At 48.9% G+C, this 22,944-nt stretch overlaps 1 protein-coding gene across 1 annotated transcript in view; it reads right to left on the reverse strand.

Annotated features, from left to right (window-relative positions):
* ZFAT (zinc finger and AT-hook domain containing) overlaps positions 1–22,944 on the reverse strand; it is a 133,652-nt gene that overhangs the window by 104,156 nt on the left and 6,552 nt on the right. The window contains exon 2 of the mRNA XM_081116469.1: positions 5,264–5,440. Coding sequence (XP_080972595.1) covers positions 5,264–5,440 — 177 coding nt within the window. The remainder of the gene's footprint in view (positions 1–5,263; positions 5,441–22,944) is intronic.

Raw genomic sequence — 22,944 nt, forward strand, 5'->3', positions numbered from 1 at the left:
CTGAAACCGAACTCCTATCTGCATGCCAGGTGGTGCTCTTCGCCTACCCTGCACTGCCTACCAGAGCAGATTCAGGGCCTGCGGTTCCCGTGGTGACCAGAACAGTCAGTACCACATGCCTACTTACACCAGGATGACTGCATTTGTGGTCAGTGCCCAGAAGAGACAGCACAGATTTAAACTGAGATGCCAGCCTCCCCAGCAAACCTGTAACCCACAAACTAGACTAAGCACCCCGTCTTCCAGCCCAGACTTAATTCCAGAGAAGCACTTTTCCCACAGCACTGAGATCCCTTTAAGCCTTGCTGCCGTCCACCAGCCAGGAAGCCGACCCCACAGAAACAGTGCTGGGTCTGCCCATACTCAGCACCTGGCACAGCACCTGGGCATAAGGCAAGTGCACTGAATAAAGAAATGGAAGAAGGAAAGGGGAGCAAAGGAAAGGAAAAAAAGAAGAAGAGAAGGGCTTCTACTCAAAGTCTGAATGGGGGGAGGGAGATGCAGAAGCCAAACAAGGTTCTCGGGAGACCCACAAAAATTCCTCCTTGAGCAAGCCCAGCTGCCCAGCCTCCATCAGGATGAATGAATCTGTACACACACACACACTCATCTATATACACAATCACACACACACTCACCCATGTACACAATCACACACTCAGACACAATCTCACACACACACTTACCCATATACACAATCACACACTCACAGATACAAGCACACACACTCACCCATATACACAATCACACACTCACAGATTTAATCTCACACACTCACCCACATACACAATCATACACTCACCCATATACACAATCACACACTCACATAGATACAATCTCACACGCACCCCCATATACACAACCACACACAGATACAATCACATACACACTCACCCATATACACAATCACAAACTCACAGATAGAATCACACACTCACTCACACATTCTCTTATGTACACAGATACATATACACAGGAGGGAGAAAGAGGTTGGTCCACAGCCAGAGATTTGATTAGGAAGAGGGAAGAAAAAAACAGAAGACTCTTCTGCAGACCAAAAAAGACTAAAAGGCTATAAAATAAACCAGAGGATTTAGGAACCTTCATGTTCCAAAGGGAGACCAAAATGATAAATCAATTACTACTCAGTTAAAGGTTTAATTAAACCATTTTGAGTATCTCTCAACCTAAAATGAATTGTGAAGGTTAAACCTGAATAGAAATCATTAGAGAGGAACTAAGCTTCTACAAGCTGCGAAGTTTACGGACCTGCACGAAGAAAAAAGAACTTGGAGTTCTTAATAAAAGATTTTTGAAGAAATTTTCTCATATTAAGAGTCTGAGTTATTAAAGTCATAAGAAATACTTTTTTAAATGACATAGGCAACCAATCTTAGTACCCACAAAGAAACAAGAGAAAGTGTATTCAAGAAAAATTTAAGTCAGAAGTAAATTAGTTAATAAAGGAAAGTAATTTATAAAAGTAGTTCAATGGTAAAAATTTGATTATACCTGGACGAAAGAGCAGAAGCAGCCCGAATCCCTCCTCCGGCGTTCCCTGACAAGCAAGAGAATGGGACAGGGGCAGTGACGGCACCCCAGGAAGGACAGAACTGGGATGTGTTTGTGGGGTTGCAGGAGCCCAGAGAAGGGCCTCCTACTCACCCAGGCCAAGGGGCAAGTTCTCAGAGGCAACCTGAAGCTGCATGAGTCTCGGAGCACGCAGGTAAGCCAGGCAAAGACACCCGCCAGGGGCTTCCCAGGCAGAGCGACGGGCCAGGGGCAGTAGAGTGACGACAGGAGGGAGGAGAAGGGCATGGTGGGCTGGCTGTGGGGGAGACAAAGAGGCGGGTGGGTCTCCAGGAGCAGGGAGGCGTTCAGGACAGCAGCCCGGGGGTGGGGCTTTCTTCCACCAACATCAGGAAAGAGGGGAAGGATGGAAGTCAGCACATGTGTACCTTATGAAACACCAAAGCTCATGATTCCATGTGAAATGCTATCTGCCTTATTATCATTGATTCATTTATTATTCATACAAGAAATGAAAATTCAAATTATTTTATGTCTTATTCACATTTCATTGTAGTAGGAAGACAATCTTAATAAGCAAAGCTGAATGAAAGGTAATGAGAAGCTTTTAACAGGCTTTCTCAAAGTTCTTTCCATGTGAATCCTGAAGGCTTCTATCTGACATATGAATTTTACAAAAGAAATCATCCATTTTCCTGAGTTTATAGATGTTCAACCCCAGAGGCAGGTATACGAATACCTCAGTCCTTGACGAAAGCTCCGACCCCATCTATCTGTTAAGCTATAGTCTGGAAAGCCAAGGCATCTCAACTGATCAGCAGGGAAATGCCCGGGGGTCACGAGGCTCCTGCACAGCGTCATGAGGATGAGCCAACCTCACTCCCAGGCTGGGTGGCAGAGACTGGGGTGGCTGAGCTTCGAGGCCCCTGGCACGAGGAGACTCATTTTCCCCCCAGCTTTCTTAAAACATCACTGACAAACAAAAATTGTATATATTTAGGTTGTTCGTGGCTTTTCAAGTGGTACAACAATATGATTTAACATACGTATAACTGTGAAATGCTTCCCACAATCAAGTTCATTAACACGTCTATCACCTCACATAATAACCATTATTTTGGGTGTGTGGAAGGAACACTTAAGATCTACTCTCTTGGCAAACTTCAGGTATGTGAGAGATGCAGTATTATCCCCTATAATCACCATGCTGTACATCTACCCCCAGATGTAATCTGAAAGTTTGTATACTTTGATCAACGCCCCCCCCCTCCCCCAGGGCAACCAATGTTCTGCTCTCTGGTTCTATGAATTTTGCTATTTTAGATTCTACATATAAGTGAGACCACATGGGATTTGTCTGAGTCTGGCTTATTCCACTTAGCATAATGTCCTCCAGATTCATCTACATTGCAAATGGCAGGATTTCCTTATTTTTTAATAGCTGAATATCTTCCTCTGTGTGTGTGAGTGTGAGTGTGTGTGCATGTGTGTGTGAGTGTGAGAGACATTTTCCAGATCCACTCATCCCTCCCTTGACACTGGGGTTGTTTCCGTACCTCATCTATTGTGAATGACACTGCAATGAGCAGGGGAGTGCTGTTACCTTTTTGAGAGACTGATGTCATTTCCTTTGGATACAGATCCAGCCCAGTAGAGGGACTGCTGAGTCACACGACAGTTCCGTTGTTAATTTCTCGAGGAATCTCCATGTCACCTTTTCCCATAGTGGCTGCACCAATTAGCGTTCCCTCCACAGTGCACAAAGGATCCCTTTTCTCCACATTCTCTCCAACACATTATTTCTTGCGGTTCTGACGACAGCCATTCTAACAGGCGTGAGGTGATAATCTCATGGCAGTATTTTCATTTCCCTAATGATTAGTGATGAGCACCTTTTTATGTACCTGTCAGCCATTTGGAAATCATCTTTGGAAAAAATATCTGTTCAGCACTGGCTTGCATAGCTCAGAGGTTAGAGCGTCGGCCTGCACCCCCCCCAGTCGCCGGTTCAATTCCTGGTCAAGGGCACATACCTGGGTTGCAGGTTCGACCCCATCCCCAGTTGGGGCACATGCAGGAGGCAACCAATCGATGTGTCTCCCTCACATCAATGTTTCTCTCTCTCTCTGCCTCTCTCTCACACCCTCTCCCCACTCCCTTCCACTCTCTCTAAAATCAATGGAAAAAATATCCTCACTCCTCAGGTAAGGATAAAGAAAAAAAAGAAAAACAGATGTTCAGGTCTTCTGCCTGTTTTTTAATCAGGTTATTTGGCAGATTCTTGGTACCCAACATAGACCTTCGTCACCCTCCCCCTTCCCCAAAGCAGAGAGAATCAGATGTGAACCATCAGGTAAGACATGACCACGAGTAACTGGCCACCTCACCACTGCTTTCTCAGTGGGGAGAAGACAGACCTGTCACAGGCACAGGGTAGGATGAGTGGGGACCATGACAGAAACACTACCTGCCCTCCTCATCTGCCATGAGTGGTCAGGTGCTGAATTCTCTGTCATCACCTTATGCGACCAGAACAACTTCTCCTAACCTCTGGATGACTTAACACCCTGTCAGGTGTATTTCTCCGAGCACCCTGGGAATGGCCAGAGGGACTCATTAACCAAAGCATTTTCCGTCTGGAGTCTCTCCTTGTTCACTGTGTCAGACAGATGATCAATAAACCAGCCTGTTTATTAGAAATGCATCTGAATAATTCCCAGGAAAGTGCAATTGGCTCATTAGTGTGGCTAATGAACCCTACAAGGGGACATTCACTGCCGCAGACAGGGCTCCTGCACAGGAGACTGGCCTTTGTCTTGCCACATAAAAACGGTTTTGTGGGGGCTTTCTGCAAACTCCTGTTTGCAGCTGCTCCTCCTATACCATATAGGCTCTTTGTCTGTGGGGACCTAATTACACAGCCTGGATGCCGTCTCCAATACACCCACTGGCTGCACCTGATGCCACAGTGGGGGACAGCTGGGCACAGCACACAGATGCACCTCACTTCACACGATGACCATGAGCACGAAGGATTGTGTGCGAATCAAAGCTTTGTGCCATCTGGGTCCTTGTTCCACGTGTACGTGATCAGTTCAGAAATGCTGTTTTTAATAAGACTGATCATGCACGTTACTTATCGTGCATAAGAACAGCTTCCCTTGCTGTCGTCCCAGGAGCTGCAGCTGTATCCTCTGGCTTGGTCCTCACAGTCGCCCAGAGACAGGACACCTGTCTTCACTTCAGATGAGCAAAGTAAAGCTTAGAGAAGCAACGTCGTTTGCTTCAGGTGACGCAGCTAGTAGGGGCTAGAGCTCATTTGACAACAAGCTCACGCTTTTTAATCTGTTGGATGATGCCACTTCCATTCATTCATTCAATCATTCATTCACTTATTCATTCACTCATTCACTTATTCATTCATTTACCTATTCATTCATTCACTTATTCATTCATTCATTCACTCCTTCATCCATCTACCAACCAGGCATTGGAGCAGCACCTACCAGCACAGGGAACTCAAACACAATCTCATTGAGGAGACCTATAATTAGACAGTTATTGTGACTTCTGGGTTGGATATTTGGATTTCCCATGTTTCTATGTCCGCCAGACAAAACCAGACACCATACAGAAACCTAGAATCAAAGTACTTGAGAGCAAATCGGCACTATGGTCACAGACACTCACATCTGTGGGTGTGGCGCCCCCGCCCAGCACCCCAGCCCCTTACCATCTCCGGTTTTGCTTGGGTTGGTGGGTTCGGGTGTACTCAGAGGCCTAAGGGGAATGATGATCTCATCCACGTTAACCCCTTCTTCTGTGTGCTTCTCAGACACGTGGGACAGGAGTTCCGACTGACTCGGTGAGAAAAGGTTACAACATTTACACATGAAGATGGCCGGATTTTCTGTAAGAAAAAAACATGTTATTTCATCTTTACAGAAATATTGCAGGATGCCCAATCTCCAGCCTCCAACCAATTGTGTCTACCTCATGAACACCTGCCCAGCCAGGCAGCTCTAACTTCCGGTGGCCCGTTGCCAGAAAATTCTTTCTTCAGTTTTTCAAAACCTCAGTCCTCTGATCAAGTCCAATAAGGACCCCACTGTTACCCAAATCTACTCCATAGCCTAGGTTCCAGTAGCAACATGGCAAAGTAAAAAACAAACAAATATGGAACCTGAAAAATTATGTCCAACCTTCAAATGAATGAACTGGACTGGTGGTGATTAAGTATTTAGTTACACTCTCTTAAATTAGGGGCAAGAAAAACCTGATCAAACCAGCATTTCTCAGGAGCCAAGACACCTTTCCACTGGCTGGCACAGAAACCAAGCACAAGAGGAGAGGAATCTGTTGTTCTTTTAAGCCACTGTATTCCTATTTTAAGTATTATCACCATTCATAAATATTTACTGATAGTCCATTATATTCATCCATTGCACTAGGCAGGAAGACATAACAGGGGAAACCTGATTTTTAAGTCTGATAAAAGAATTATAGGCACACGTAAAAATATTAAATTTAGGATCCAATAACAATTAAAAACTAATTTTTTAAAACATTTACAGGGAAAGGAAGGATTGGTATGATGGGAAGGACAATGGCCTTGAAGCTAGACAGACCCAGGTTAGATTTCCAGCCCCAGCCTCTAGATGCTGCAACGCTGGTGGCCTCAAAGAAGCAATAATGACGTCCTAGCTGCAGAATTTAATAGGAAATACAGGTAACGTGTCTACTCTGCAGTGGAAAGACAACAGCCACTCAGCGGACCACAATCTCATTCAACCCAACTCTCCACCCACACAGCTGAACAGCTGGAAATCTACACCTGGTTCCTTCAGACACTCACCATCACAAGCCTCAGGGGACTCTGAAGGCCACCTCACAGTCAGTCACACAGTCTCTAGGACACTGACTCTCTGTCCATGGTGAGCAAATCTATCACCCCGCCTCCTCTCTCCTCACCCCCAGCCTCACTTCCAGCTGCTGACCTTGCTTCCTGCTTCACTGAAGCAGCCAGAAGAGGCCTCCAGGAGCTTTTTCCACCACACCTGCACCTGCACCTGCACCTGCACCTGCACCTGCACACCCTGCCTCTCCACTCACCCGCCCGGCCCCACTCCTGTTTGCATGAGGGTTGGCACAAGCAGTGGCCAGATGTGTGTGTGTGTGGTAGTGCTGTGCTTGTGTGTTGTGTGTGCTGTGTGTGTTGTGTGTGTGTGTGTGCTGTGTGTGCTATGTGTGTGCTCTGTGTGTTCAGTGTGTGCTGTGTGTTGTGTGTGCTGTGTGTGTGGTGTGTGTGTGTGTGCTGTGTGTGCTATGTGTGTGCTCTGTGTGTGTGCTGTGTGTTTGTGTGTTGTGTGTGTGCTGTGTGTGCTGTGTTTGTGTGTTGTGTGTGTGGTGTGTGTGTGTGCTGTGTGTGCTCTGTGTGTGCTCTGTGTGTGTGCTGTGTGTTTGTGTGTTGTGTGTGCTGTGTGTGTGCTGTGTGTGTGTGCTGTGTGTGCGTGCTGTGTGTTCTGTGTGTGTGTGTGTGCGCGCGTGTGTAGGGTGGAGGACCGGGAGGGAGGTCCACCCTGGGGTATACAATGTTTTGTCACTGACATTGTTTAGAGCTGGTGGCTCATGGAGATAGAAAGCAGACCGACACTGGATCATTATCAATGCTTGTAAATTCTCTGAGGACAACGCCCCCTATGCCTGCGCCTGGAAACACCGCTCCTGCAGCCCTTGCCCCGGGCAGGCACCAGACAAGGGCATCGCGATGGCCTGCGTGCACGGAACTCCAACCTGCCCAGCCATCAACGACACTGTTCCAGTGCCTTCAGCTTCTCTCCAGGTCGTCCATTCTTCCCTCTGTGCTCCTGATGCGCTATTCGTTCTCCCAGCTCAAACCAAACCAAAACAGAACTCCCTCGCTCCCCTGCCCACTCTCCCCCACCACCTTCTCCTTCTCTTTAGAGCAAAACTCCCACCAGGAAGCGGAGCTGAGAAAGACACAGCAGGCCAGTGTGACACCGCAGTGGGGTGGGCAGAACCCACCGGGCACAGGGTCCAGGAGAGAGCCCGGCGCCAGACTCAGAGCAAGGCCTTCTCCATTGGCAGGCAGGCAAAGCAATGACCTAAGAGAATACTTTCCTACCAAGCAGTGCATGAAACAAAATTTAACAAAGCAGAACACTGCTTTGTCAATGCAAACCTCTCGTGAATACTGTCAATCGATATTTTCTTTTTTCCTACAAAATGCATATTCCTGAGGAACCCAAAATGCTTCCCACATAAGCAGAAACTGCAGTAACAGCTCTTTCTTAGATGAGGCATGTTGTTCTCAAGGGGCTTCCTGCGGGTCCTGCAGAGATCCTATCATTCAGGCAAAAAGGTGTCGGTGATCCCCATTCCACAGGCGAGGAAACTGAGGCTGAAAGAGGCTAAGCAATCCCCCCGAGTCCTGGCTGACAGGAGGCAGAGACCGGACTCCCTGCACCTGCTCTTGACATGAGCATCTGGCTCAGACCGCAGGCTGTGTTTCTCCAAGTTAAAGCTGAAGTGCTTATTTATCACTCTGGCAACAATATCTGAAATGAAAACCATCCCAGAGAAAAGCACAATTCCAAAATCACCTACCAACTTCTCTCTTGTTCATTTCAGCATGTACCGAGCAGCGGCCACAGGGTGGGCCCCACGCAGGCACCAGGATGGGACGCAGAAATGACCAGGCACAAGGCCCGGTCACCAAGGAGGCTGCCACTTCACCAGAGAATCAGACACGGCGCAGAACAACTGCATCTTACGGTTTCTCCTGAAACTATTTCCCAGCAGGTCTGTAAGTATTCTCGATTCCTGCTCTGCTTTCAGGACAAGGAGATTCTGTGGCATTTAACTGAGCAGAGCTTCAGGGGACCACAGAGTTATTGCAAGAGGTCCCTCAGTTCACAGCATACCAGGCACTGTCTGGAGACTCATAAGCAACACTGCTTGGCATCTGTGCAGACCAAGTGTTGGAGACCGCTGTGAGTAAGCCACGACCCGCTATTCCACACAAGCTGAAGGACTGCACAGCCCTGGGGGACACCAGGCCTTGGCCATCTGCTATCAATTAGCACATGTTCCCTGAGTGCCCACTGCATGTCCAGTTCTGTAAGATGTGGGGACTGGACCTGCAGTTCCCCAGGTGCAAGTGGGGACAAACACACATGACCTAGGACAACTGTCACAAGACGGGCTCAGTGTGCAGTGCATACTGTGAGATGGGCCAGCATCTTACTGAAATCACAAGACGATCTCGTCTGCAGGGTGGCACTGGCTGCAGGAGGGTGTAAAAGGTCACCAAGGAGACGAACAAGTGTTTCCTGAGCCTCTGCCGCTCTGCACCGCAGGGCAGTCTCCTGCAGATAATTTGTCCTCAGAGGACTGCTTGCAGGTTTCCAGACAGCCTGGCTCACAGCCCCAGCCCTGTGCCTGAGACCACTCACATGGGCACCCAGGAATGTGCACGGGGCCTGCTGCCACCAGCAAGAACCAGGAGCCTCCAAGATGCTCACTCACAGCTTCTGACAGGGGCTCTACTTCTCGAGGTCTTGCCTTCATAATCATCCAAAATGCAAACAGGGACTGTGCACAGAGACACTCAACATGGAGGGATTTAGGACAGCAGGCCCCAGAAACGTCCTCCATGCTCCGCTCAGGCAAATCACCACATCCCCACAAAGAAACTCAGTACATCCACTGAAAATCCCATTTTCACAGAATCCTGAACGGCATGGGAAAATGTTCACAGTGAGCGTTAAATGCAAAAGAGTGGGATACACAACTGTTCCAAATGAACATAATTCCGTTACTAATGGAGAGACAGTATTTATGGATGGATGGGCCGGATGACAGCCAGCCGGCAGAAGGACAGTCAGCCAGCTGAAAGGAAATACACCCAAATCCTGACTGTTAAGCTCTTTTTTTATTCCATATATATTTTCTATAATAAGCCTATATAAGTTATAAAAACTAGAGAGATGGCTAGACCTTCTAAAAAGCAAGGTAACAAACACTGCAATTCAGACACAGTTCTGAGTGATGAGCATGGAGCTGCTCAGCAAGGACCGTGTCATGTTCAAGGCCTCATCCCCCAGGCACATGGCTGTTCAACACTGTGTGAGCCAAAAGGCACACTGCAAATAACAAATGCTGTGAGGGAGGGAAGGCAGAAATCCTTGGCTGATATGCCTGGAAGGCTTCCAGGAGGAGGCACTTGACCGTTCACATGCCTGGACTGGTCACTTGACCATCCAGGAGTTGGACACGTGGTCCTGGGAAGGACACCTGGACTCCATTGTGCACCAGAGGTGGGTTCAATGCCACCGTCCATGCATCAGCTTCTGTACTCCCCCACCTCCCGCCAACCAGGGCTTGTTGTCCCTACTCTACAAGTGCAGACTGACATTCAGAGAGGCTGACCTTCCCTCGGCCACACGGCCAGCATGGTGCAGGGTCAAGGTGGAACCCAGCTCTGCCTGAGCCACCCCAGGGTCTCCACAGTGCCACGTGCCCCCTGGGTCAACACTGGTGAGGACGGGGCTCTGCTCTGCTACTAACGATGTGATCTTTATATAAGAGCAGCCTGTCTGAGAGCCCGAGCAGAGTGCAGGTGCTCCCTCTTGCACACAATCTGTGATTGCACCGGGACTGGAGAGGAAGAAGCTGCTCCAGACATGTCGGCAGAGCAGCGTCCAGACAGTGGAGACAGTGCGGGTCAGGCTGCCTTCCCCGGGTATTAAGAATTATTAATCTGTTGAAATAACAACGAAGGAGCTATTTTCATTATTAGAGCAGACTAATATGAAAAAATGTATCTCATACCCTGAAATATCATAATTATGTTGTCAGCTAATCATGATGAAGATGCTATAATTTGGATACATTTTTAGGCCCAATTGCTATGCACTCGTTCTTAACAAAAGGATTCAAAGGGAATGACATGTTCAGCACAAGGAAAATCACAGAAGTTTGGGGTCTGAGCACTCAGTCCCTGTGAATTATTTACCAGTTTTTAATTGGCCATGCTGTACTATTAAAAAGAAAAATGTTAAAATAGCTGCATAAACAAGTCCTCGTTTCTGACCTCTGGCTTGCAATCAGCTGGGCCCTGAGTGTGACCTCTGACGTCCAGCCTGCTTACCACCACCCTGCCAGGGGACCTAGGAACAAATGAGGCCTCTGACCCTGCTCCTCCTGGAGAAGGTCATGAACTAGAAATGGGCTGGAGGTCGCAGGAAGTGGGTTATGCCCGTGGACTCTGGGCAGGGTCACTGGGAGCCCACAGGTCCCACCCCTTCCTCAGGCCACGGAAAGCACAAGTCAGCAGGAGCTGGCCTGCTCCTGAGCGATCCCTCCCCCACCTCAGGATGAAGGGGTGACGCATGCACCCCCACCTTTGTGGAGCACTTCCCACACCGCCTATGTGCTTCACCTGTAGCCAGAGCCCCACCCAGCGGTTTTCCCTGGAACAATGACATTACAGTAAGTGTTAGGTCAATTGATGATTATGACCATGCTTAACAACCACAAGAAGATAAACGCTATCAAACAGACAGGCTATCAAATAGATAGACTACCAAATTACTTTATTTAAAAGCTATAGTTTAAAAAAAAAACACCTCTCCCTTCTTCCCCTTGATTAGTGCAAATCATCCTCTCTGCTCTGTAACAGTTTTTCACTGATATTAGTGATTAACTGTAAGGAGAGCTCGGCAGCCAACACCCAGACCCTATGGCACCTTCCAGCGTCTGAGAAGAGCGAAGTGGCAGATGGTCTCGGAGCTGCATTTCTGTTTTCTTGCTTTTCACTTGCTCCAAGGTTATTAAATTCACGAGAGCCGGCAGCTTCCCAATGAGGATGGAAATGCTTTAACAACATACAGCCAGACTGTTGCATGTCCAACATCACGAATAAAGTCTCATGTTGTGAAGCTTAGTACAGTTTAAAATGCCTTTTCCTTTATCTTCAGGAAGAGTCTTGGATTAGGGCAAAACATTTTCCTTCCATTTGGTTTATTTACAGAACTTTTAACCAGCTGTGGACACGCCCTATATAACATCATCGTCACTGTCACCACCGCGCCACCCAATGATGGAAGCCAAAGACAAAGACATCAACAAGGAGGCAGCTTAAATCCACCAAGCCCTCACGAACTGGCGCCCCGAGCAAAGCTCACGCCAGGCATGTGTAATCTTCACAACAATCCCTTGAAACAGATTTTATTATTGTTTTTCCTCAAATCTAAGACCTCTATCTCAAGAGGCCCTGATACACACGCTAAGAGAAACGTTGCCAAATAAACTAAGGTACACTCATCACACCCCTTGAAAGACGCCTCCTTATTTCAGAGATGTTAACATGTGAGTCTTGGGATCAATGAAATTCAGCAACATTTCCAGATTCCCAGAAAGATGCTGCAGGGTCTCAGTGCCAGGGAGGCTGGACGTGAACATGGGGAGGCCCAACTCCTAATCCCTGCTCTTCCCCGTAAGGCCCATTTCCCCACTCGGCCTCCTCAGTGCACATGCTCAGGACGGGAGCCCATTCCTGGGTTTGCTCCCAAGACCACACTCCACACCCTGACTTCCAGAAAGGGGCACCTGCACACTCCTCATCACAGTGAACCCGAACAGCAGGGTCGCTGCTGGCCCAGAAGACACCCTTTCCGTAAGACACTAGCTCCCCATCAGCAAGTGGCCATAACATACTGATATTGTTGGAACAAGACACTTGACTACCACTTGCTGCAAAATCATAACAAATGCACAATCTATATGTGAAATGTGTCCCCCTGGGTGTGGCGCCCTCGTGTAGTGTGCAACCTGCACAGCTGTCCGCGTCCCTGCTGCAAGCCGGCTGTGAAGATCCTATCCCAACTTACAGGTGAGGAAGCTATAACCTGCCAGCAGATCAGAATCAGGCCCGTGTGGTTCAAAAGCTACTTGGTCAGCTCACAAGTAGCTTAAACACTAGGCAGAGAAGCAGGCTGTGTGTGCAAGGGTGCGCGTGCCTACGGGACAGAGTCCAACCACACACCCGCCCGCTGCAGGAGCATGTGGAGGAGGCGATCCCTGTGGCTGAGGGGGTGTCAAAATGATCCAGGAGCAGGCGAGACAGCTGGAGGCAGGCAGTGAGGAGAAGGGAACTGCAGGCAGGGAGCACAAGCTGGCCTTTTGGGAGCAGAACAGAGGTGGGCCTTGCCCTTGAAGAGCCTTGTGTGTAGAGAGGGGGAGGGAAGAAAAAAAGAGAGAAATTGGTTAAACCAGGAGCAAGACAGATTTAGAGCCATTGGGGGAAGGCATTCCTGATGTAAGAGATACACATGCAATGAGCTGCATGGCCGGTGTGGAAGGTCCAGCCCTGAGGAGCCAGATTCAGAACTCCGAATGTGGATGCATGGACCAGGCGAGCACAGTGCCGGGTACCAGAGGACCTGTGATCAGGGGAGCTGGGCAGGGAGGCAAGGAGCTCCCAGGGCTGGATGCCCTAGGAGAAACCCCATGTGTCAACCACGGGAAGGAAAAGCTTCAAGTGTTCAGGTCTCAAAGTGGCCCCCAACCTCCCCGGCCCACCCCAGCTGCAGGATAACATTAAACTGCCTCCTCTGTTCACCCAGAGCATCATTTCTGTGACTGCACCCAATCCACCCCACTGCCCTGTGCAGTAGCCCCGTAAACGATGGTGCAGTCACCACAACCACCTCCACCGTCACCTTCCCCATCTCACAGAGAAGAAAGCTGGGCAGAGAAGAGGTGAGTCACCAAGGAGCCCTGGCCAAATAAATTAAAAAGTCAAAACTTGATGCAGCTGACCTTCCAAGTTGACCACCTCTGCCCACCCACCTGGCGGCCAGCACTGTGCCCTGTAAGGAACGCATCCTTAGTCTCCAACCTGTAGTTGGCATCATGGTTACAGAGACATTTCAAACAATTAATTACAACTAAGAAGTGTAGCTACACCAAGAGGGGCACTTTGCTCTCTGTCTGTTTTAACTTACTACAGCAATTCATTTCAGGGCAGCAGAAAGCTGGAACACGGGAGTGCCAGATATGGATGCCATCAACTCACCCAGACCACACACTAATGGAACACAGGACCACCACGTACAGAGCAGACAGCTTTTTTAGCCAGAGAGAGAGACAGAGAGACAGAAACAGACAGACAGACATTGGCTGTTACAAACACAGAAAGCACAGCTACAGTCATTCCTGGGCCAGCACCATGCACGTGCTAGCGGCGCCCTCTGGTGGCCGATCCGGGCACTACACCCAGCGTTCCCTGGAGGAGCCCTCAGGAGGCTGAGCCTGGCAGAAGGGACAGACGGCTAACAGTCACTGACTCCTAGCTTTTGGCCAGAGGCCATGACTTTGCTGCCACCCACTTAACCTTCACCTTAATCCAGTGCGGGAGGGGCTGCTCTCCCCAAGTTAGGATGAGAAAACTGGGCCCAGGTGGGGACAGCAGGCGCACAGCAGGGGAGCACTCGGGAGCACCACCCGCCCGGCCCTGGTCCCAAGGCAGCCGTCACCACCTGAAATGCGGCTTCCCGGGCTGGGGCTGGACCTCGCCCAGAAGCCCCGCCCTGGCCACACCCTGGAAGGTGAGCAGATGCACCTCCAACCACAGATGCCCGGTCATCACAGCCAGGCACTGCTTGGCCAAGTCTCGATCCACACACAGGTGGTTTTCAAAGCTTACGGCGCCCTCCCACGCACACTGCCTTCTGTGCGACAGGAATGGTGCTGGGCAGAGAAGGCTCAGAGGCCAGGGGGTGCTTCCACTCATGAGAAGTAAAAAGAGGCACCAGTTCTCTGCCCTGAGCCAAGGCTGGGTTACCCTTGAGTGGGGGGCTGGGGCCGGGGGCCTCAGGGTGGTGGAGTTCTGGTTGGCTACAGGTTGAATTCAGCTTGTAAACTTGCATGGAGCTGTCCATCTATTCCATACACTTTTCTACATGTAAGTTATATATCAATTTTTTAGAAATTAAGGAGTGAGTTTTGCCTGGCTGGGCGTGGCTCAGCAGTTGAGTGTCAACCTAGGATCCAAGAGATCGAGGTTTGATTCCAGGTGGGGCACATGCCCAGACTGAGGGCTCGATCTCCAATGACTCTCTCATCATTGCTATTTCTCTCTCCCTCTCCTTTCGTCTCTCTGAAATCAATAAAGATATAAAAAAAATTTTTTTAAATTTAAAAAAGAGTTTTAAAGAAGTATTGTTAGGAACAGATTCTGATTCACAGGTGACTCTTATTTAAAACGGCACAGTGGGGTGAGAGAGAAGGGCAGCCTTGAAGCCCAGACCTGAACCCACCTTTGCACCAGTAGCTGTGTGTCCCTGGCACATGTTCTTGGCATTTTGAGCTGCAGTTTCCTTGTCTGTACAGGGCTCTGGGAGGGTTGCAGGACACTCTGAATGCAACGTGCCCAGATCAGTGGCCCACACATCCAAGGCACCATCCTCCCAGAAGCAGAAGGATGGGCACCCACCTGAGTCAGGGCCCAGGTCCCCCAGCCCCTGACTAGCTCACCTCCAGCGTGGCAGGTACTGTGGGAATCTCTGAACCTCTTTAGGCCTAAATTTTCTCCTCTAAAGATGAGGGACCTTAATTAGAAGTGGCCTTTTAATGTTTTAAAGTGAAACCTGGTCTTCAAGCCTCATCCAGAGGCTAATGTGTAGACAGATGGCCAGAGCCACCTGGACCAAAACAAGGATGTGGGGATAGCCCCGCCCAGCACCTGCCTCCCCTGGAGCCTGTGGGATCTCCTTATGTGCCTGCCCTCCCACCTCCCACCCACAAATAATCTCCAAGGTGCCCTCCCAGCTCTGAGCTTCAGGGACAGCAGTTCCAATAAACACTCTCCTTAATTTGTGGTATTATTATCACGCAGCTCATAAAATGCTGACGACGCGCCAACTTCCATAGCTCACCAAGTTAACATTTTTATTAAAAGCAAGAAAGAAATCCCATGAGTGTTTCTTTGCCGAAACTGGATTAACAAAACAACATGAGAAATGCTGGGTATCAGCTATAATTAAGGCTGGGCCAACAGCAGCATTTTAATTTCATGCATCCACATTTCTTCCATGTTGAAACTTGGCATAATTTTTTAAAGTTATTTTTAAGCACTCTCCAAGTGAGAGCCCCGGGCAATGAGCAGGTTCCCATTTAACACTGTCACTGCTGAGGGCGGGCCTTTCCCCAGGAAAGCACCCCAAACCATTTCATGGAGGTAGGAACAGCCCCCCAATCTCTGAGTTCCCGCAGGAGCCCAGGCAGATGTGTGGGAAGCTCTAAGGATGTGGGGAGCCCCCCTCCGCCGTGAGGCCTCTGACATCACAGCTGCCCTGTGCAGTTACCAAGCTGGCCCCAGAACTCACATGCTAGGCCTCAGAGTGACCACGTCTCTGGGATCACATCCATGTTAAAAACAAAACGTGCGACGTCCTCTCCTATTTTACAGTGGATTTGAGGGGACAGCAATGCCCATGCCACTGCCACAACCAGGCCCTGAGTTTCCAGTTTTGTTGTTTTGGTTTCTTTTGGTTCCTTTGTGAGCTGACGCATCTTTCTTCTCACTTCTGAAGGTCAAGGATTGGGAAACTTAGGCCTTGCCAACCAGAGTCCCTGTCCACACTGCTGGGGCAGAGGGAGAAGACAGGCTCATTTTCATTCGTCGCTGTCTCGGGCTAGAAGCTGACTGTGTGTTCCAGGCTCCTGAGGTCATCGCCAAAGGAGGAAAAATAAAATAATAGCCTGGGTGGAACTGAAGACAGATGTCAGAAACATGCAAACCTGCCTTCCAATTTTAAACGTCCACTTTATTATGAAAGGCTGAGACTGGTCTCAGTTATTAAGTGTTCTGAACTTGAAAATTAATTCCAGGAGAAAGAACTGCCCTTTAATATTCAAACATGTCTAGGGTCCTTTCAAATTCCAGAAGAGATCTTTAAATTCAAGCAAGAAGAGCCAATGGGAAAAGAAGAATCCTCCAAACCCCAGCAGCCGCCCACCACAGGCACCCGGAGTGACCAGGTCCCCTCTTCCCGGGGACTAGGACCTGAACTAAGCATTAAGTGTATTCTTCAAATACCTGGACTATTCTGTCTGATTGGGGGAAAAGGTAATTTTTAACTTATGTGTATTAATCTCCTAATTCAACATTTAATGAATGTGTAGTATAAACGACATGCTGTGCTAGCTAGGCACGTTGAGAAATGAGTAAGGCACAGACCCTCCCTCCAGGAACATCAATAATTCCATTTTGTTCATGAGAATAATTTAAAGTGACTGCAGTTTTATTTTTCATTTCATTTCATAGGCTCTTGCCTTGGAAGGGATGGAGAGGTACTAGGTCCAGCCTCCCTCCCAGAGTCCGGGGCTGAGGCAGGGCGCAGGTGGGGCAGATAGCCCTCCCTGACCCTCACCCTCCTCACTCAGTCTGGGCAGCCACTGTTTGTTTACAAGGATGGGAACTTTAGAATTTCAGGCAACCCGCCCTTCTCCCCTTCTCCCAGACCCGCTCCAGCTAGTGCAGCTGCAGGGAGAGCTCAGCAAGGCCAGCTGCTCCCACACCCAGCGCTGTAGCATCTGCAAGCAGAGCTCTCCTGATCCTCTCCCCTCTGCAGGCACCCAGTCCTCAGTCATGCTGGACAGGCCCCTGGTTCTGGTGGCGCCCAGTCCCAGCTCAGCTCACAAAGCCCCTCTGCAGACAGGGGTGTCTCCCGGGTGACCTGGAGCAGGTCCATTCACATGCATGTCCCCTAATGGAAATAGAGGGCAAAGGAGAACTGGCCTCTGGGACCTAATTCTGAGCTGCACACTTGAAATTTTGCAAAGTGGAGAGAACTGGCAAGTGCCTGCTCTCTGCCTATCAAACTTGTTTTCTAATTCAGGAGCCTCATTATTTACATGTCAGCTCCAACCTCACTTTCTCAGGGGGACCTTTCTTAGATCCCTTTCAATATGTTAGGTCCCCTTACTTTCTCTTGCCAGCCCCCATATTCACCTTAGGAGAATTCACCGCAATGTGTAATCATGTATTTAATGGGGTGTGTTTAATCTGTCTCCCCTAAAAGATGGTAAGCTCCAAAACCATCAATACTGTTTAATTCAAAATACAGTTAAAAGCTTGGAGAGGTGGATGTTAAAGGTTAATAAAAATATTCACCTATAAACAGAAAAGCTCCATGTCCTGTGTCATGAGATCATTCCCAGAGAGCTCATGGAACAAGCCTGAGAAACATGTTAACCAAGTGCCTCTTAACTCAGGCTTCCAGGCAACACCAGGAAGACAGTGTTCGGGGGAAGAACGGTGGGCTGGGGCAGGACAGCGCCTGCCGACCCCCAGCGGGGGAAGCACAACCTCTCAGTCCTCTGACTCCTGTCTGGAAAATGGGAATAAACGTGGAAGAGAAACCAGACCCAAACAAACGGCCTGGAAGAGAGATGCTCCCAAGGCTGACGGAGTCCAGGTGTGCGAGGGCCCTCAGTCAGAGGGAGGCTGCCCTTCAGTTCCACGCCTCCCAGGACTTCCTCTCCCCCTGGAACTCGCACCCGGGGCACCGCTGCCACTTCCTACGCCTACAGCCCACAAAAGTAGAGGCAATACACTACTCCAAAAATTCCCACACTTAAAGAAAGTAAAAAATAAACAAATAGATAAGTCTGGGGGAAACCCTAAAATAACATACAAGCAAAAACAAATAAAGGGAACCCTATCTGACATGAGTGCTCACAACCGCACTGACATGGGAGGGGGGAAGATGAACCCCAACAACTCTGGAAGCTGGTGTTTGCATCACAGGCGTCAGGCTAAGAAAAAAGAGACCCATAGTAGCCCCTCTTGTCCAGGGGGACACAATTCAAGACCCCCAGTGGACACCTGAAACCTCAGATAGTACCAAACCTTACATACACTATTTTTTCCTACACATACATACCTATGATAAAGTTTAATTTATAAATTAGGCACAGTAAGAGGTTAATGACAATAATAAAATAGAATAATTTTATTATTATAATAATAAAATAATAACGAATAAAATAGAGTAATTGTAACAACATACTATAATGAAAGTTACGTAAACGCGGTCCCTCTCTCTCTCGAAATATCTTATTGCACTGTACTCACCTTCTTCTTGCGATGATGTGAGATGACATGAAAGCCCATTCCCGAGTCTGTGTGACTGTCCCTCACTGGCAGTAAGTGCCTGGTGTCCCTCGTCTCAGGGGACCCCGTGCTGCAGTCTTCGCAGAGGCTCAAAGCTTTTCAGCACAACACGCTGCCATCAATCGGGACACCCACAAATCTAACGCCTTTTCCAGGGTAACTAAGCACGAAACGCACACAGCACCGTAGCGTCTGCAGTGTGAGGGGCAACTGCAAAACTAGCACGAACTCCCTTCTCGCCCTCACAGCCTCGCAGCTGGAAGGTTCGTTCTGGCCGTGCAGCTCAGAAACCTCAGCATGCAGCCTTTTCCTCCCTTGTTGAGAGCTCTTTTATTGAATTCTAATATTTTATTTACAGATTTTTTCTATACACAATCATATTCTCTGTGAATAATAAAATTCTGTTTATTTCAACTTTTATAGCTCTGATATATTTTCCTTCCTGGCTAGCAGCTTCAATCAAATGTGAAACGGAGGTGACGACAGAAAGCATTCTTATTTTATTCTTAATTTCAAAGAGAAAGCTTTCATTGTATCACCAATAAATGTTTCCTATAGGATTTATTTTTCTTTAATTTTTCAATTACACTTGACATTCAACATTATTTGATATTAGTTTCAGACATACAGCACACGGCTAGACATTTATAGAATTTACAAAGTGATCCCCAAAGGTCCAGCACCACACACAGTTACTACAATATTACTGCCTGTATCCCCTGTGCTGTGCTCTAAGTTGAGAACTTTCACCTTCTCACGTAAAGAAAGCACCCCGGCTTCTTTCTGGCGAATCCAAACTGCCACCATCGCTACTCTTGTGCTTTGGCGCCATTACGAAGTAAGCAGGGCGGCCTGAACACAAGCACCGTGACACCGTGACAGTCGATGCGATAACTGAGATGCTGAGTGAGAGGCAGGCGGGAGCGTCCACAGCAGCGAGCCGTGGACACAGGGGTCACTCACACCCGCGGGGCTGCGCGGGCGGGCGGGGTTTCAGCACGCTACTCAGAACAGCGCACAGTGGAAAGCTCACGAGTTGTTTATTTCTGGAATTTTCCCTTTCGTATTTTTGGACCACAGTTGACCATGGATAGGTAACTGAAACCACAAAAAGTGAAGCCGTGGATAAGGGGGGAAGACTGTAATTAAATATTAAACTCCAGTCAGTAGAATCTTTTTCACAGAGGCTATTCCGAAACTATTTTTAGAATATCCCGGGACTGAGCAAACAAGTAACTGCACTTTGGATACTCGGGGGCAGCTTTCTTTCTGTCAGAAAAAGGTGGTGTAAATATGGAAAGGGGGGGGAATAAACCCTGTGCTGTAGGATCAGAGCTGGAAAGATCCGTATGAACTCGGTGGTTTCTAAGATAAAAATCGATACAGATGTGTGTGGCAGGTACAAACTGTGCCTGTCTGTATTTCGTATGCACACTGGCATCTACTCCCCAGCCACGCTTACTGGGAGGGCAGAGAAGCTGAGACACTCCAGCAACAATGAGCTCGGCCCGTTCCCAGATCTCGGTTTCTAAACACCGTCTCCACTACAAGAAGCCAGGTCTCCTTGGAGGAGCTGACCCCAGAGCTCCAGAGGAATGTCCTGGTGCGCAGGAAGTAGGGAACTGCTCGGAGAAAGAGAGCGTACAGCAAAGGGGCTTCCAATGGCCAAATGTGGGGCAACTCAAGTATCAAGTTAAATAATAATAAAGGATTATAAACCACTGGCGAAAATAAGAATTCATGAGTTCACGGTAATATAAACAGAGATGAAGAAAAAGAGGACACTTTTGCTCACACAGACAGACAATTAGCAAACACAGAAGCAACGAGGGAATTAGAAACTCATCACCTCGCAGACATGGTGATGCTAACTGATGCCGGCAAGAATCGCCTGTGCTGAAACTGCTGAGGGAAGGAAGTCTGGGGCGCAAAGAAGAGCAGGTAGGTGCAGCTATCAGAGCATCGCGTCATGAGACATTTAACTGCAAAGGAGAAAACTTGTAACTTTACTGTGAAAGAACCCGACCTCCTCAAATGCAGCATCACCCCCAATGGGACAAAGAAAGATCCCGCGCCTCCCGATAGGACGGCCAAAAATTCAGCATCAACTCTCTGTGTTCAGGCCAAAACGGCAGAATCTGAAGGCAATCACGAGGAAACACCACACAAAGCCCAAAATAACTGGCCCACGGTCTTCACAATTATCCATGTCCAGGAACACAAAGACAGAGGAAATGCTCCAGGCTGCAGAGTGAGGGACATGACAACTGAATGCAGTGCGTGGCCCAGGTTTCCTTTCGCTTTATGTAAAATTACTAGAACATCATCGGGACAACTGGTGAAACTGAATTGCAACCGATGAAATCCAAATAGCACTGCATCAATGTTATTTTCTCATGTTGATCATTATAATGTGGTTATGTAAGAGAAAGTCCTTGTTTTTTAGAAAATATTTAGGAGTGGGTAAAGGGGCACTATGTCAATGGTTGAGAGAGAGAGAGGGCACATTAGAAATTCTGAAACATCCTCGGTGAAGAAATGTGTCACCAATACTGACCATGTCAGTCTTTAGCCACAGAATCCGTATATTACATCATCCCTCTTACCTATCAGAGCACCGCTAGATATTAATAAAAGACAAGGGAGTAACACTGGCTAAGCTTAATTAGGTCGGAAACTACAGCTTCACACACTCCAGGGGATAGTGGCACTGCCCTGCCACCGGGGCTAGCACCCCTCCGTGTCCTCCCTCCAACCCCAGGGAGGAAGGACCGCCTTTCCAATCTCCCCAGGGTACCACCAACCTTTCCTGTGAGGGAGAGCTAAAACCATAGAGGGGAAAGTCCTCTGCTGGGCACACGCAGTAGGAGCCAGGATGGCAACCACAAAGGGGAGGTGTCTAACCTGGGACAAAGGCGGGACTGGCTCAGGGGAGGGCCCAGTGCAAATCCCCAAAGCACAGGAAAGAGATTGGTCAGTTTGAAAGAGCACCTGTCCTTCCCAAGCCTGAGATAATATAATCAAAGCTTTACAAAGGCCTCTCTCCCAGTAACAGGCATTCACTCGCCCTCCTTCGCCCGTGGGTTCACACGTGATCTCTCTGTAGCAGCCAAGCAGGCGTAGCAGCCACGTGGGTTTAAGCACAGGCTCCAAGTGTGGGCCTAGCAGCCGAGGGCCCAAGCGCAAGACTGGGTACCAGAAGCACAGGCCGGAGGGCAGCCAAGAACATAGACTAAGGCAGCCAGAGGCGGAGAGGGACTGACCTGGACTGAGCTCTGGCATGGAGGGAGCTGAGGGCACAGTCTCCGGACCCTGGCCCTTCTGGGCTTGATGAAGACAAGACTGAGCTTCTTCCACAGCGGGAGGGAGCTGAACCACCCGGCCTGGATGAGGCACAGCCTCCAGGCGCCTGGGGCAGCCTACCTCTCCCCCCCATCCACCCACACGTGGGTCACTGAAATGCTTTTCTCCTGACTCTGTGGAAGAGCCTTATTTCCACCGGCAACACTTTGACCCTGACCCTGGACACAAGCCAGGAAGCAGTCACCACCTCCCAACCATGCCCCTACCTACTGATGTCTTTCCATGCCTTCTGGTCAGTTCCCGCCACCAAACTCTATTCCCAGCCGTGCCCCTCCCTGGGCACTTCCCACGTGGCCTCCACCTAGACAGCAAAGGCTCAAATAGAGAAGTCTCAAAAGGAAAGTTAGAGATGTTTTTCCTGATGACATTGTTTTCTTCTGCCCATCCTGCCTTGGCCCAAACCCAGTTTAGGGCACAAAGGTGACAGATTCCAGAGTTCAACAGTGTTAGATGGGCCAGGTACAGAAGCCAGGTACAGAAACAGGGTACGGAGACCCACCAGGGCAGGAAGCCCCGGATGCCTAGCAAGGGGAGAAACTGGGAAAACAAGAACCTTGTCCCCAGGGTAACCTACCCTCCCAGCATATCTCTGGTCATGTGGTTTAGACCCCCTGAGCATTTCCTCCTTAAAGGTAACATCTAGGCCTCAGTTGTATTTCAGCTCCAGGCCCAAGTAACCAGATAAGTGGCTCCGTGGCTGCCTCAGGACCAGCTACACTGACTAATGACCCTGCCCTGACACCAACCAATCAGTGGAGACCGGGACCCTGAAAGAGCACCCCTGGAAAGCTGATGAATATTCCATTGAGACCCTCCCAAGACCTCTCCTAAGATTTCCACCTGCAAGA

Source organism: Miniopterus schreibersii, assembly GCF_964146895.1.
Source record: "Miniopterus schreibersii genome assembly, chromosome: 17".
NCBI lineage: Eukaryota > Metazoa > Chordata > Mammalia > Chiroptera > Miniopteridae > Miniopterus > Miniopterus schreibersii.